General features: G+C 39.7%; 1 protein-coding gene across 3 annotated transcripts in view; it reads right to left on the reverse strand.

Moving 5' to 3' along the window:
- Positions 1-3751: 3751 nt before the first annotated feature.
- Positions 3752-12850, reverse strand: part of TSG101 (tumor susceptibility 101) — a 42711-nt gene continuing 33612 nt past the window's right edge. For 2 of the 3 annotated variants that reach the window (XM_036259040.1, XM_036259042.1), the window contains exons 9-11: positions 7014-7216; positions 5330-5569; positions 3763-4091 (exon numbers count right to left, since the gene is read on the reverse strand). In XM_036259040.1, the coding sequence (XP_036114933.1) occupies positions 4002-4091; positions 5330-5569; positions 7014-7216 (533 nt within the window). In that variant the 3' untranslated portion in view covers positions 3763-4001. Of the gene's footprint in view, positions 4092-5329; positions 5570-7013; positions 7217-12850 lie in introns of all 3 variants that reach the window. The other variant, XM_036259041.1, reaches the window with a different exon arrangement.

The following is a 12850-nucleotide window of genomic DNA, read 5'->3' on the forward strand; positions in this document are numbered from 1 at the left end:
GGGAAGTTTCAGCCATTATTTCTTAATACTTTTTTTGCTCCTTTCTCTTTTCTTCTTGGTGCTACACTTCATATGTTGGTGAGTTTAATGGTGTCTGTCCTACAAGTCTCTATTCTTTTTCTTTCTGTTCTTTAAAATCCTGTCATCTTCAAATAAGGACTTTTGTCTACTCTTAAGACCTTGATCTTTTTCCTGTCCTGATGCATTAAATAAACTCTGAGAGGGTCTCTCCAGTATGTTAAATGGAAACAGGGTATCCCTGTCTTCCTCACTATAATGAAAATCCTAACTTTTCTTCTCTATGTACAATGTTTTGGATCTTGTAGACACCTTTTTGAGGTTAAGGAAGTTTCCTTCATTTCCTCGATTGTTGAGTTTATTTCTTAAAACCCTGAATGGGTTGCAGTGATTCTCAACCTCCCCAATGCCACAACCCTTTAATACAGTTGGTCATGTTGTGGTGACGCCCAACCATAAAATTATTTTTGTTACTTCATAACTGTAATTTTGCTACTGTTATGTCTTAGGTGACCCCTGTGAAAGGGTCATTTGACCCCCCCCCAAAGGGGTTGTGACCCATAGGTTGAGAACTGCTGGTAGAATTTCATCAGGTTTTTGTAAAATTCAAATGATCATATGTATCTTTTTTTTAATCCTCACCTGAGATTTTTCCATATTTCGTTCAGATAGAGTGGGAGGGGGAGAGAGGAAGAGAGAAAGAGAGAAACATCGACGTGAAAGGGACACATCGAGTGGCTGCCACCCACATGACCAACCAGGGCCGGGGACAAACTGCAACCAAGGTACGTGCCCTTAGCGGGAACCGAACCCGGATCTCTCTGGACCGCAGGCCGATGCTCTAACCGCTGAGCCAAACTGGCCAGGGTGTATCTTTTTCTTTAAATCTCACGCAGTGTAATATAGTAATAAGTTTTCTGATATTGAACCATCTTTGCATTTGTGTCATTATGTATTTTTCAAAACCCCACTTAATTATCTTTGCTAATACTTTATTCAGTACTTGTATATCTATGTAAATAAGTGACATGGGTTTATTATTTTCAAGTGGTTTTTGCTTGGTTTTAGTACCCCACCAAAAATGTTTTCCTATTGTGTAAGAATGAATTATTCCTTGAAGTTCTGATAAAACTCATTTGTAAAAAGGTTTGAAATGGTGATAGATTTTTGATAGTTCATCAGTGTTCATTCAAATTTTCCTTTTTTAAATCCTCACTCAAGCATGTGTTTACTGACTTGAAGAGAGGGAGGGAGGAAGGGATAAAGAAAAAAAAGGAGAGAAACATCACTGGTTGCCTGCTATATGCGCCCCAACCAGGGATCGAACCAGCAACCCAGGTATGTGCCCTGACCAGGAATCAAACTGGTAACCTTTTGGCATATGGGATGACAGTCCAAACAACTGAGCCATACCTACCATTTTTAAGTCACTTGAGGAAGTTTGCTAGAGTTGTCCATTTTATCCAAGTTTTTAAATGTACTGGCATGTTTTAATTTTTTGACCTTTTAAACCTTTACTTTATCTGTGGTTACTGCTCCTGTTTCCTAATAGTATTTGTTTGGGACAAAGCCCTTTCACCCTTCTAGTTTTCTGATTTATCAGTCTCCCTTTCCCTAAGAATAGCTATTTTATTGATAGTTTTTTTTTTTTAATCTTACTACTTTATGCTCTTATCTTTACTCTGATGTTTTATAATCAATAACTTTGTCACTGATTTTAATGTTTTAAAAGATATATTTACCAGTACTACTTTTTCCTTGGTTTTGTGGCACCTTGTCATTCAGTTCTAAATATTTTATAATTCCTAGTTTTATTTTCTCTTTAACTCATTGAGCCTTTTAAGAGTATTTTTCCACTTTGAAACATTTTATAATGTTTTATTGTGCTTGATTCTAACTTAGCTCAATTGAGATCAGAGAAATGTGGATTAACTTCAGCTCTTTCAAATCCGTTAAGGCTTACTTTCTAACCTAGTCAATAGAAAGTGTAAATGTTCCTTATGTTTTGGGGGAAAAATGGACTTTACTGAACATGATGATCTTTCTATATCTATTCAATCACACTTACTTTGTTTAGGTTTTTAATACTAAATTTATAGTCTATATAAATTTCTGATAAAGGTACACTGTAATTGTCCACTATAATTATGAATCAAATATACCTTGCAATTCCCAATTTTCTTTCATATATCTCTCTCTATATATTTTATCCTTACCTGAGGACATTTTTCGATATTTTGTTCAGATAGAGTGGGAGGGAGAAAGGAGAAACATCTATGTGAAAGGGACACGTCGAGTGGTCGCCCACACATGACCCAACCAGGGTCGGGGACAAACTTCAACCAAGGTCCGTGCCCTTAGCAGGAACCGAATCCGGGTCTCTCCGGACCGCAGGCCAACGCTCTAACTGCTGAGCCAAACCGGCCAGGGCTCTTTCATATATTTTGAAGATATTTTATTATTTGTTGCATCTAGTTTATAATTATTACATATTGTTGTACTGTTTCATATATTATGTAGTGTTTTGATTTATTACTATTAATGCTGTTTTGTTGTTATCCTCTGAGAAAGATTATTTAAAAGACATGACAAGGGCCCTGGCCGGTTTGGCTCAGCGGTTAGAGCGTCGGCCTGCGGTCCTGAGAGAGCCGGGTTCGGTTCCCACTAAGGGCATGTACCTCAGTTGCAGTTTGTCCCCGGCCCTGGTCGGTTGTGCGGGCACAGCCACTGGATGTGTTCCTTTCGCATCGATGTTTCTCTCTCTCTCTCTCTCTGTTCCTCTCTCTCCCTCCCACTCTACCTGAACAAAAAATGGAAAAATGTCCTCGGGTGAGGATAAAAATAAAAAATAAAAAAAAATAAAAGACATGACAAGGGAGTATTCATTTATTTTCTTCAAAAATCTGTGTGGAGTGAACCTACTGTTTCTGCACAATTGACTACGCTCTAACCACTGAAACCAGATTGGCCAGGGCAGAGATTTTTTGTTGTTGTTGTTCAGCTAGAGTGGGAGGGAGAGAGAGGAAGAGAGAGAGAGAGAAACATTGACGTGAAAGGGGCACATCGAGTGGTTTTCACCCGGACGACCCAACCAGGGCCGGGGACAAACTGTAACCAAGGTATATGCCCCTAGCGGGAACCGAACCTAGGATCTCTCTGGAGCGCAGGCCGACGCTTTAACCACTGAGCAAAACCGGCTAGGGCTAGATTTAAATTTTTAAAGAAAAGATCTAAACTGTACATCACTCAGTAGACTAAGACTAAGTTGGTCCCCCTCTTCTTGGGAGAACTATAGAGTAGGTGGCCTGGCTCCCTAAATATCTTAAAAACATCTCAAATTAGAACATTTGTTTCTTTATAAAACCTCATGAACCTTTGGCTGTCTCTTTTGACAGAGAAGATTCTGTTCTACTAGATGAGCTTTGCAGGATAGTCCGGCTCATCTGGTGGTCACAAACAGAACCACTTGTCAGGAAGATGGACTTCAAATGACAATAAAAGAAGAATACTTTGCACCTTCCTCCTCAATTGTGACCAGACCATCTTGCCTAATTAACATACGTTTTTAGGCATATAGCTCGGCCACTAGCCATTTTCTTCTTGATGAAAACAGTTATGGCTCAGTCAGGCCTAGAAAGGAAACAAATCTAGGTAGGGACTGGTAGGAGGGTATCACTCAGGACTTTAGGTTTCATGGGTTTTTCCTAAAGATGTTCAATGAAGAAAAGAACAATTATGCAACAAATTTTATTTAGCATAGTCAGTCCCAACATTCAGCACAAAAAGTTTACAGAGGATAGAAAGTGCATTAATAAAAGCCAGTCTTTACCAAAAGAAAACAGAAAATATATTATTGATTCAAAATATTTTACACTTGAATGATAAACTGCAATAACTTATTCTAGGCACCTACTGATCAGAGAAAGGAAGAGAAGAAAAGAATGCTTTAAGAAGATCTCAATCTCCAGCTGGTATCAGAGAAGTCAGTAGAGGTCACTGAGACCGGCAGTCTTTCTTGCTTTTTGCATTAGTGCCCTCAGCTGGAACTGTTTACGAGACAGAAGACGTACGTGCTGGGAAGGGGAAAAAAGTTTCAACAGTTTAGAATGGCTTTGGTCCAGGCATGAAACATCAGACAGTCTGTAACCTAGAAGGGATCTAAGGATCCTAAACTCACTATATCAACCTTCCTTTTGAACCAGTACTTCATTACATGTGGCTTTTTAAAGTCCACTAGATTCATGCTGGTAGGTTGTGTTAAGGAAAGTAGTTTTCTGAGACCTTACAAAGATTTAACAAGTACACCATATTGTAGGATCTGGCTCAGGAATTTGAGCTATATCTTGAAACTATCAAGATACCAGGGAAATTTGTACTGTAATCCTAACAAACGTTACAAAAACCTTGCTAACTAGGACCATCTGTCCTCACTTGTCTAGGAAGGGCAGCACAAGGCCAGCTTTTGTCCAGTGCTTAGCAAACAGCATGTCTCTCTCGCCTCCTATCCATGTACACCTGTCCCGAGGCTGTGCCACCTGAGCAGGGGGCTGTGTATAGAAAGGGAGTCCTCTCTTGGGCTCTTGTTTATACCCAGCTATTCATGTGCTTGCACAAGGTCCAAGAGTGGTCTGGCCCCTCACTCCAGGGAGACAGGCAAGATCAGCAAGTGACCTGATTAGCCTTGCATGTACCCTGAAGCACCAACAGCAGCTGGATTGAATATCCTAAGGGTGGCTACTGCTCTTTCCAATACCGTGTTGCTTATGACCCAGTGAAGAGCAGTAGCCAGATTTGGCTTACAGGATCTTTTCTTCAGGCCTGGACAACAGCATTAAGCCTGAAACAACCTTCATACCAGCAGGGCAGCCCAAAACTGCAGGGCTGTTTGATTTGGAAAAATAGGTCTAAAATTACGTAAATTATCAGAAAAACAATGGGGGTGGGAAGTAGTCCGTGATTTCAATTTAGATAGTATGACCTGAAAGAACCAATGGAAATGTGACTGTACCTCCTGACCCACCCAGGCACAGTAGTAAGAATTACACTCCGCTTGGTGCTGCCAGGGCCTGGGGGTCAGGGGTGGGAAGGAAGACTGTCCTCACTAGCCCACTTTCCCTCCCCTACTCAAACAGATCTCAGCCCTAGGTAGGTGAAACGACACTAGTCACAGCCTTAGAGCTCACTTGCTCTCTTTCAGGAAGATGAGGAATTTTAACCCTTACCCTATAGAAAAACCTCTCGGTTTGTGGTTTTCAAGATCAGTGCCTCTAAAAGTTCCCAAATCCTGGGAAGCAGAGTGAAAAAGACATACCTTTAGGAAGACATCCAGGTCTATTACTCCCCGCCTCAAGGCTTCTCCCAGGTAAAAGATAGTGTCTTCAATAGCATTTTCCTCTGCATACAGATTTAGGATCTGTTTATATAGTGGGGCTGTGGGAATGATAACTTCATCAATATCGTTGTTTTCAGACTGATTTTCCATTTTCTCCAGAGCAGAGCTGAGTTCTTCATCCTTCTTTCTCAAAAGTTCTATGTTTTTATCAACCTCAGCCTAAAAACAGAGCAGTCCAAACAGGATGACTTTAAACTAATCGTACGTAATTATCTGCTTGTCAGACATCTACAACTCAACTTCACAGAAACTGATTTGCTGATAAAAAAGTAATGTTTAAACAACTCATGAACGAGAGTAATGTTTCAAAAAGCACACTGGTCAAAGGCAGAGGGAAAGGTGTGATCAGGTATTCTGAGTGAAAACAGGATAGTGCTGGAAATACCATGAGCCAAACATTTTCAGTGACAGTGATAAGCTTGTCACTTGCCATCAACAAATTCTATTGTAAACTAAACCGTCATACAAGACACTTCCCAGCCAGAGGGTCTCCTCATGAAAATCACAAAAGAGATCTTTCAAACAAGTGGGCATCTGCCACAGAGGAATAACTCTTCCCCAGTCTATCGAGGATTCAACACACAGAACCCTACACTTGAACACGAGTCACAAGTATCACGGGTGGTAGCTGCAGGCTCTGAACTGTACTGGTGTCACTTTCCTGGACTTTTGAAAAGAGCCGGCTACTGGAAAGCTCTCTTTAGACCTTGGAAGACTACTGTGCACATAAACCACTTTCCCCAAAGCCCTCAATAACTTTCAATAACTCTTAACCCTTTCATCAAAAAAGCACAAGTGTTGGGATGAATTCTCCCTCCCAGGAATGGAAGCAGAGAGTGAAGCTGGCACAGGGCTGCCCTCACTGACTGTTCAGGGCACAGTGGCTGATAACGTGTGAGAAAGCTTATATGTACTTCCTAAGTCACCCACACATCTTTGCATTAAGTTAGAAGGGCTCAATGAAGATACTTTATTTTTTAATCCTCACCCGAGGACACTTTTCCATTTATCATTAGATAGAGTGGAAGGTGGGGAGAGAGAGAGAAACATCGATGTGAGAGGGACACATCGACTGGTTGACTGCCACATGACCCTGACCAGGGCTGGGGACTGAACCTCAACCTAGGTACATGCCCCTTGACCAGGATTGAACCCGTGGTCCATGGATGGATGCTCTAACATCTGAGAAAACCGGCCAGGGCTGAAGATACTTTAAAAACATTTGGAGACAACACAAAGAACAGACCCTGAAGTCTGCACCAGGGTCTGTGGGTCTCTACCATGGCTAAGAGCTCTCTGAAATTCTTATTTCCTGGTAACTGGCAAAATCAAGCACTGAAAAAACAGCCCTCCTCTGGGTCAGAACGTCATCCCCCAAGGTAAAGGCACAAGCAAAACTGCTCAAACACCGCCAACCTTCCAGTCAAGGATCAAACACAGGCTCCATTTCAAACAACTACAGAGAAGCTATATTCAAATGCTTAAGGACATATGTTTCTGAACTCTGACTATACCCCACAATGTCCAGTGTAACAAGGTAACAGAAACCTTGCCCTGCCTACAATTCAATCTACAAATTGCAACTATTCAATGAGTTACTTACTACTTCTTGATCTAAACGGGTAACCATCTCTTCCAGTTTCTGGTGACCTTTTTTCAGGTCTTCCTCTGTTCGTTTCAAGGCATTGAGCTCTGCCTGGGCACGATCCATTTCCTCCTTCATCCGCCATCTCAGTTTGTCACTGACCGCCGAGATGAGAGAAGCTCGGATGGTGTCCTCACTGATTGTGCCATCCCTACTGGGACCTGCAGGAGTCAAAGGCAAAACACACTTTATTTCCCAAGTCCTTCTGTTTCTTTCACAGGAACCTTCAAAAACAGGACAAAGTATGAGCTGACACTTTCAAAGTAGGAGGAAAGAAAAATTATGTTAAATGTTACAATTTCATAAAAAAAAAACATTAAAACCTGAGTTGATTCAGAAATACTTTCCCTTCAAGATTACTAATTCATGTTTACCTATAAGGGTCTCCCTCTACTAGAAACCTCCTGGTGAGGACAGCCTGATCAGGACCCACCCTAATATAGGGCTTACACTGAGGCAATTCATACTTTTGGTTGATTATTAACATACAAATCCATATAGTACACACTTTCCAGAATTCACTTCTGATTTTACCAAAGTATTTCAATTTTCTGAGAAACAAAAGTATTAACTCAGATCACCTGTGCTTTGAACTCAGCGTTGTAGAGCTAGAGGCCAACCACATTTCCCTGTTAAAACTAAGGTCTTGTTTTTCACATCCCTGGCTATTGCTGCTTTTTAAAAAAATATTTTTTCTTTATTGATTTGAGCGAGAGGGAAGACGGGAGAGGGAGAGAAATAGAAACATCGATGAGAGAGAGCATCAAATGGTCACTTCCTGCATGTCCCACACTGGGGATTTGGCCCACAACCTGGGCATGTGCCCTGACCGGGAATCGAACTGGCGAACTTTTGGTGCATGGGTTGATGCTCAACTACTGAGCCACACTGGCCAGGCCCATATTTTCTTTTCTAAAAAAAAAAAAAAAAAGTAGGCCAACCTCTGAAGTAGGAGGAACATTTCACACAACTATACAAGCAATTCTGATACATGCTATGAAGCTCAAACTAGGCACATTCATTAAAGCTGCTTACAAAAGGCTTTTACAGCCTATGAATAGGCAAGCTTCTAAAACTACTGCCAGGCTCTGTCTGTGCAAGCGATGGAACCTTCTTTCAAAGAAAGCAGGGGCTCCCTTAATTTATCTTTTTAAACACTATCAGAGTTTAAAACTTAGAAAGCAATCAGCAGGTCTACACTTCTTGAAAATAAACCACAAAGAAAGATTTAAATTAGTTTACATTAAAAAAAAATCAAGTTTTCAAAAGCAGAAGAACCTTAAAACAGGATACAAAAGTAGTAACTACTTCAAAAAAGAAATGCTACAAAATCATTCAACTATCAATCATAAAAGATGCAAAACAATACTGACAGGAATAAACACAAAATCCAATTAAACTGAAAAACAGTAAAAATTCTATCCTTTAAAAACAGGTGAGAATCAGTCATTCCTTAAAATTATTTTGTGAAAGAATAATTTAAGAATCTACAATGTTAAAAAAAAAAAAAAAAGAATCTACAATGTTAGAGGTATCCTATCAGAATAACAACGGGAAGCCAAATGAATTAGTTTCTCCCTCCTTTCATTTGTTGATTAAAACAACTAAAAATCCATTGTTAAACTACATGAAACCCGTTTTTTAAGCTTTCAAAATGTTGTCATTATTGTTCTGGATTACTGTAGCTGATAAGGTTTTAACATTTAGCATAGCAAGCCCTCTGCATATTTGCACTCATAACCTACTGACTGCCCAGTATGGGAAGCAAGTCCTACTTACCCTGGAGATGAGTTAGATATTGCAAAGGAAGTATGTCAAAGACTGGAGATGAGATGCCCAAACCTACACACAAGCAAGTGCGCACTAGTCCACCCACATGAGCGGGGTGCCCAGGGTGCCATATCCTGGAAGGACAATTTCTGTAAGCCAATCTCATTAATCCAGAATGGCCAGAGAAGGAAGAACAGCATCAGACAAGACAGTTAAGAAAATCTTGCCATGTTTACTGATTTCTATCCTCAAAGGAATGTTACTCAATAAGAAACTTTCTTATTTTTCTTCAGTTTCTTTGCTCTTTGTCTAATTATTAAATATAGAACAACAAATGGAAAACACAGAAATCATTCCGTTGCAGCATTTTTAGGGGCTTCCACTCTGACACCTTAAATAAGACTTTAATAAAGGTAAAACCAGTTTTTCAAATGTCTGTTGATAATACCCTTCCCAAATGTACTGTTTCTGATCAAGTTTAGAAACAAAATCTTAAAATGACATTATTAAATTCTGAGGTTGAGATATACAGTACTTAGATTTTCTAAGAGGAATTTTACATAAGGCATTGGCTTGAACTCTAGGGGTTACCATTCTTAATTTTCTAGTAAAGAACAGAGACCAGACTGTCTCCTGTTGGGTGTGATGTACACAGTATGACAACCCAATAATTAAGGTTGCACCTTTTAGTTATTTTAGACAAACTCAAACATCATTCCAGATAAGATGGTGCAGGTGTTTTACTGTGGACCTTGCTACAGTACAATTCTTTGTCCAAAATTATCATGTATTAAGGGTATTCATATACACTATGTGCCAGGTTAAAAGTAATAGGAGGGGCATCATCAATTGAATGGTTATATATTTCCCCAAGCATCTTGTATGATAGCTCCCAACCAATGACTGTCCTAAAATATGACAAGAAAAAAAAAAAATCAGTAAATAAAAAAATAAAAGTAGGGATAAGCACCCATTCTTCAATGTTACCATTATTAGACTATAACAAACCAAAAGTCATATTGTATGTATGTTAAAGGCCTAGGATTCAGAATTATAAATCAACTACAGTCATCTATATAGCCTCCTGAAGAAATCAACCTTCAAGGGAGAACGTCTACCCTGTGCTGTGACTGGGATTAAGGGATTGCCACTTTTAACTCTCCTCCTGTTTGAAAGGGGTGTGGTGGTCACCTGGTACTCACGCCCATCACTTTTTAGGGATCTTGTATGTGAAACTGGTTAAGATATACATAGTCAGGACAAAGCAGATTCTTTTTTGCTTCTCTAATAATAAAAAAAAGGATCTTTGAGTTACGTTCCAATATGTATCACCAATTAGATTTATTATTTTTTTGCTATGTGAATAGGTTTGTTCCTTCATTATTTGCTATCAAAGCAGGGATGAATCAACAAATTCAATGTAATTCTAAGTAACTTTACAACTGAGCGTAGACTTTCTGATAATAGAACTATACTGAGAGGAAATAAACCTGGAGACTATGGCACAAGGGAAGTAAGGTTGATAGTACAGTGTCCTTATGATGAACTTCAATAAAGGAGTCAAATCATCTACTGACTTTCTTCACACATATAGTCATAACATGTGGAAGTTTCACTAAGTGGCACCACACTTTTTTTGAGGGTACCATACTGGACCACATTATAGTAACAATCTTGAACATTTGCTAGATAAATCTTAAACCTTTCCTAATTTGGGTTATAATATCCAACAAGGTCATCACTCCCGGATTACTGCCACCAGGCACACCACCAGCACATCAGGATCTGGCAGATGGTGCCATGTACAAACCAAGGGGGAAATTAACTGATTCCACATCAGACCACCCTTCCCTGTCCAAAGGCATTTGGCATTCTCCATGAGAATGCTGAGATGGGGACCAAAGCTTCTCCTGAGTGCCTGTTTTTCAGCCCTGAAAACATGAATGACCACATATCTGCAATTGCCACTTTCTTCTAGCATCTGCTATTAAGAGAACATAAACAAGTATTAATATTGTCTAGTAAATTTAGTCTCTGTAACTTGGTAGTGGTTAAGTAGTTTTAAACCTTTAAAATCAAGAGTTCAAATTCTCTTATAGTTTTCCCAATGTCAACTTGGTGAAAGTTATATGCCCAGTCCTAACAAAAATGTTTCACTCTAAAGAAACATATACTTGCCCTGGCCGGTTTGGCTCAGCGGTTAGAGCGTCGGCCTGCGGTCCTGAGAGACCCGGGTTCGGTTCCCGCTAAGGGCACATACCTCGGTTGCAGTTTGTCCCCGGCCCCAGTAGGGGTTGTGCGGGTGGCAGCCACTCAATGTGTTCCTTTCACATCGATGTTTCTCTCTCTCTCTCTGTTCCTCTCTCTCCCTCTCACTCTACCTGAACAAAAAAAAAAAAAAAAAAGGAAAAAAAAAAAAATGTCCTCGGGTGAGGATAAAAAAAAAAAAAAAAAAAAAGAAACATATACTTGCCTGGCTGGTGTGGCTCAGTGGATTGAGTGTTGACCCATGGACTGAGAGGTCCCAGTTCGATTACCGGTCAGGGCACATGCCCAGGTTGTGGGCTCAATCCCCAGTAGGGGGTATGCAGGAGGCCGCTAATAGATCTATCTCCCTCACATCTATGTTTTTTTCTCTCTCTGTCTCCCCCTCCCTCTCTAAAAAAATCAATAAAAACATATTTTAAAAACATATACTTTAATGTGAAGAAACAAAGTTAAATTATTAAGTTTGTTAAAATTTAAGTTTTATCCTCAGATATCAGGAAAAGTTTACGTTCCTTCTGATGCTTTTGTTGATAAATGTCTACAATGGACAGAAAATCTAAGGAAAGCTGTCTGAATTCTACATCTTTCTTCACTGATCTCCCAGTAGAAAATGTTTTTGGCAATCACATGCAAAGATGATATCCAAAATATACACCTGCTCTTAAAATGACTTCAAGGAAGAATTTAAGTTACAGATTGTAACTTTTCCCTCCTTTAAATAATACAAGAATATTAAAACTCCACTATATTGCCCACGCCTGATGGAAAAACATTATTAACAGGTTTTTCATTAATGCTGCCATTGCTATTTAGTCAATGCCCACAGTGATCTCCATTATCATGAAGGCGTGGTTTTAAGTTAAGTTAGATAGAAAACTGTCCGCCCAGGTAACAAAAAAGCTATACAATGAGATGAGACAAAACAAATTCTCTGATATTCTTTTAAATGTTCAAAAATGACAATGAATAGCATCAGAAAGAGCTAAATCCCAAGACCTGCATCCATTCCCCATCTTCACTACCTTCTCAGAAAAGGCTGCTACAAGAATGCCACCTCTATCACTTCATTTTTAAGTGGTTTGTTTGCTTCAATATTGTTGGAGATGGTTAAAAAAAACCACACTTGCACAGGCATTCTCATCAACAATAAAAAGACATGTTAGTTATTGGTTCCTTTAAACAGGTGTTTGGTCCTGGCAGGTTTGGCTCAGTGGTCAGAGGGTCAGCCCGTGGACCAAAGGGTTGCAGATTCGACTCCCAATCAAAGGCACATACCTGGGTTGCAGTTTTGATCCCTGGTCTTGGTCCGGGTTGTGTAGGAGGCAACCAGTTAATGTGTCTCTTTTACATCAATGTTTCTCTCTCTCTCTCTCTCTCTCTCTCTCTCTCTCCCCCTCTCTCTCTCTCTCTCATTCTATCCCTCCTTTCCACGCTATCTAAAAATCAATGGAAAAATATCCTCGGGTGAAGATTAACAACAAAAGAAACAAAAAGGTGTTTGTTTTACACCATCAAATCAAAACCTATAAAGGGAACTATCATGTTCCACAAAGTTCAAGAATAAATAACTACATTCATTCTTTCTCATGGCCACAGTAGCAGAGAATAGCACCAATCCTAATAACCACCAACAAACTGAGAAAATGTGGACTATTTGTGAACTCTGATATTTATTTTTCTAAAAATTTTTCTTTATTGATATTAGAGAGAGAGAGAGAGAGAGAGAGAGGAAGGGGAGGGGTAGGGAGAGGGAGATA

This window comes from Molossus molossus, unplaced genomic scaffold, assembly GCF_014108415.1.
Source record: "Molossus molossus isolate mMolMol1 unplaced genomic scaffold, mMolMol1.p scaffold_m16_p_13, whole genome shotgun sequence".
Lineage (NCBI taxonomy): Eukaryota > Metazoa > Chordata > Mammalia > Chiroptera > Molossidae > Molossus > Molossus molossus.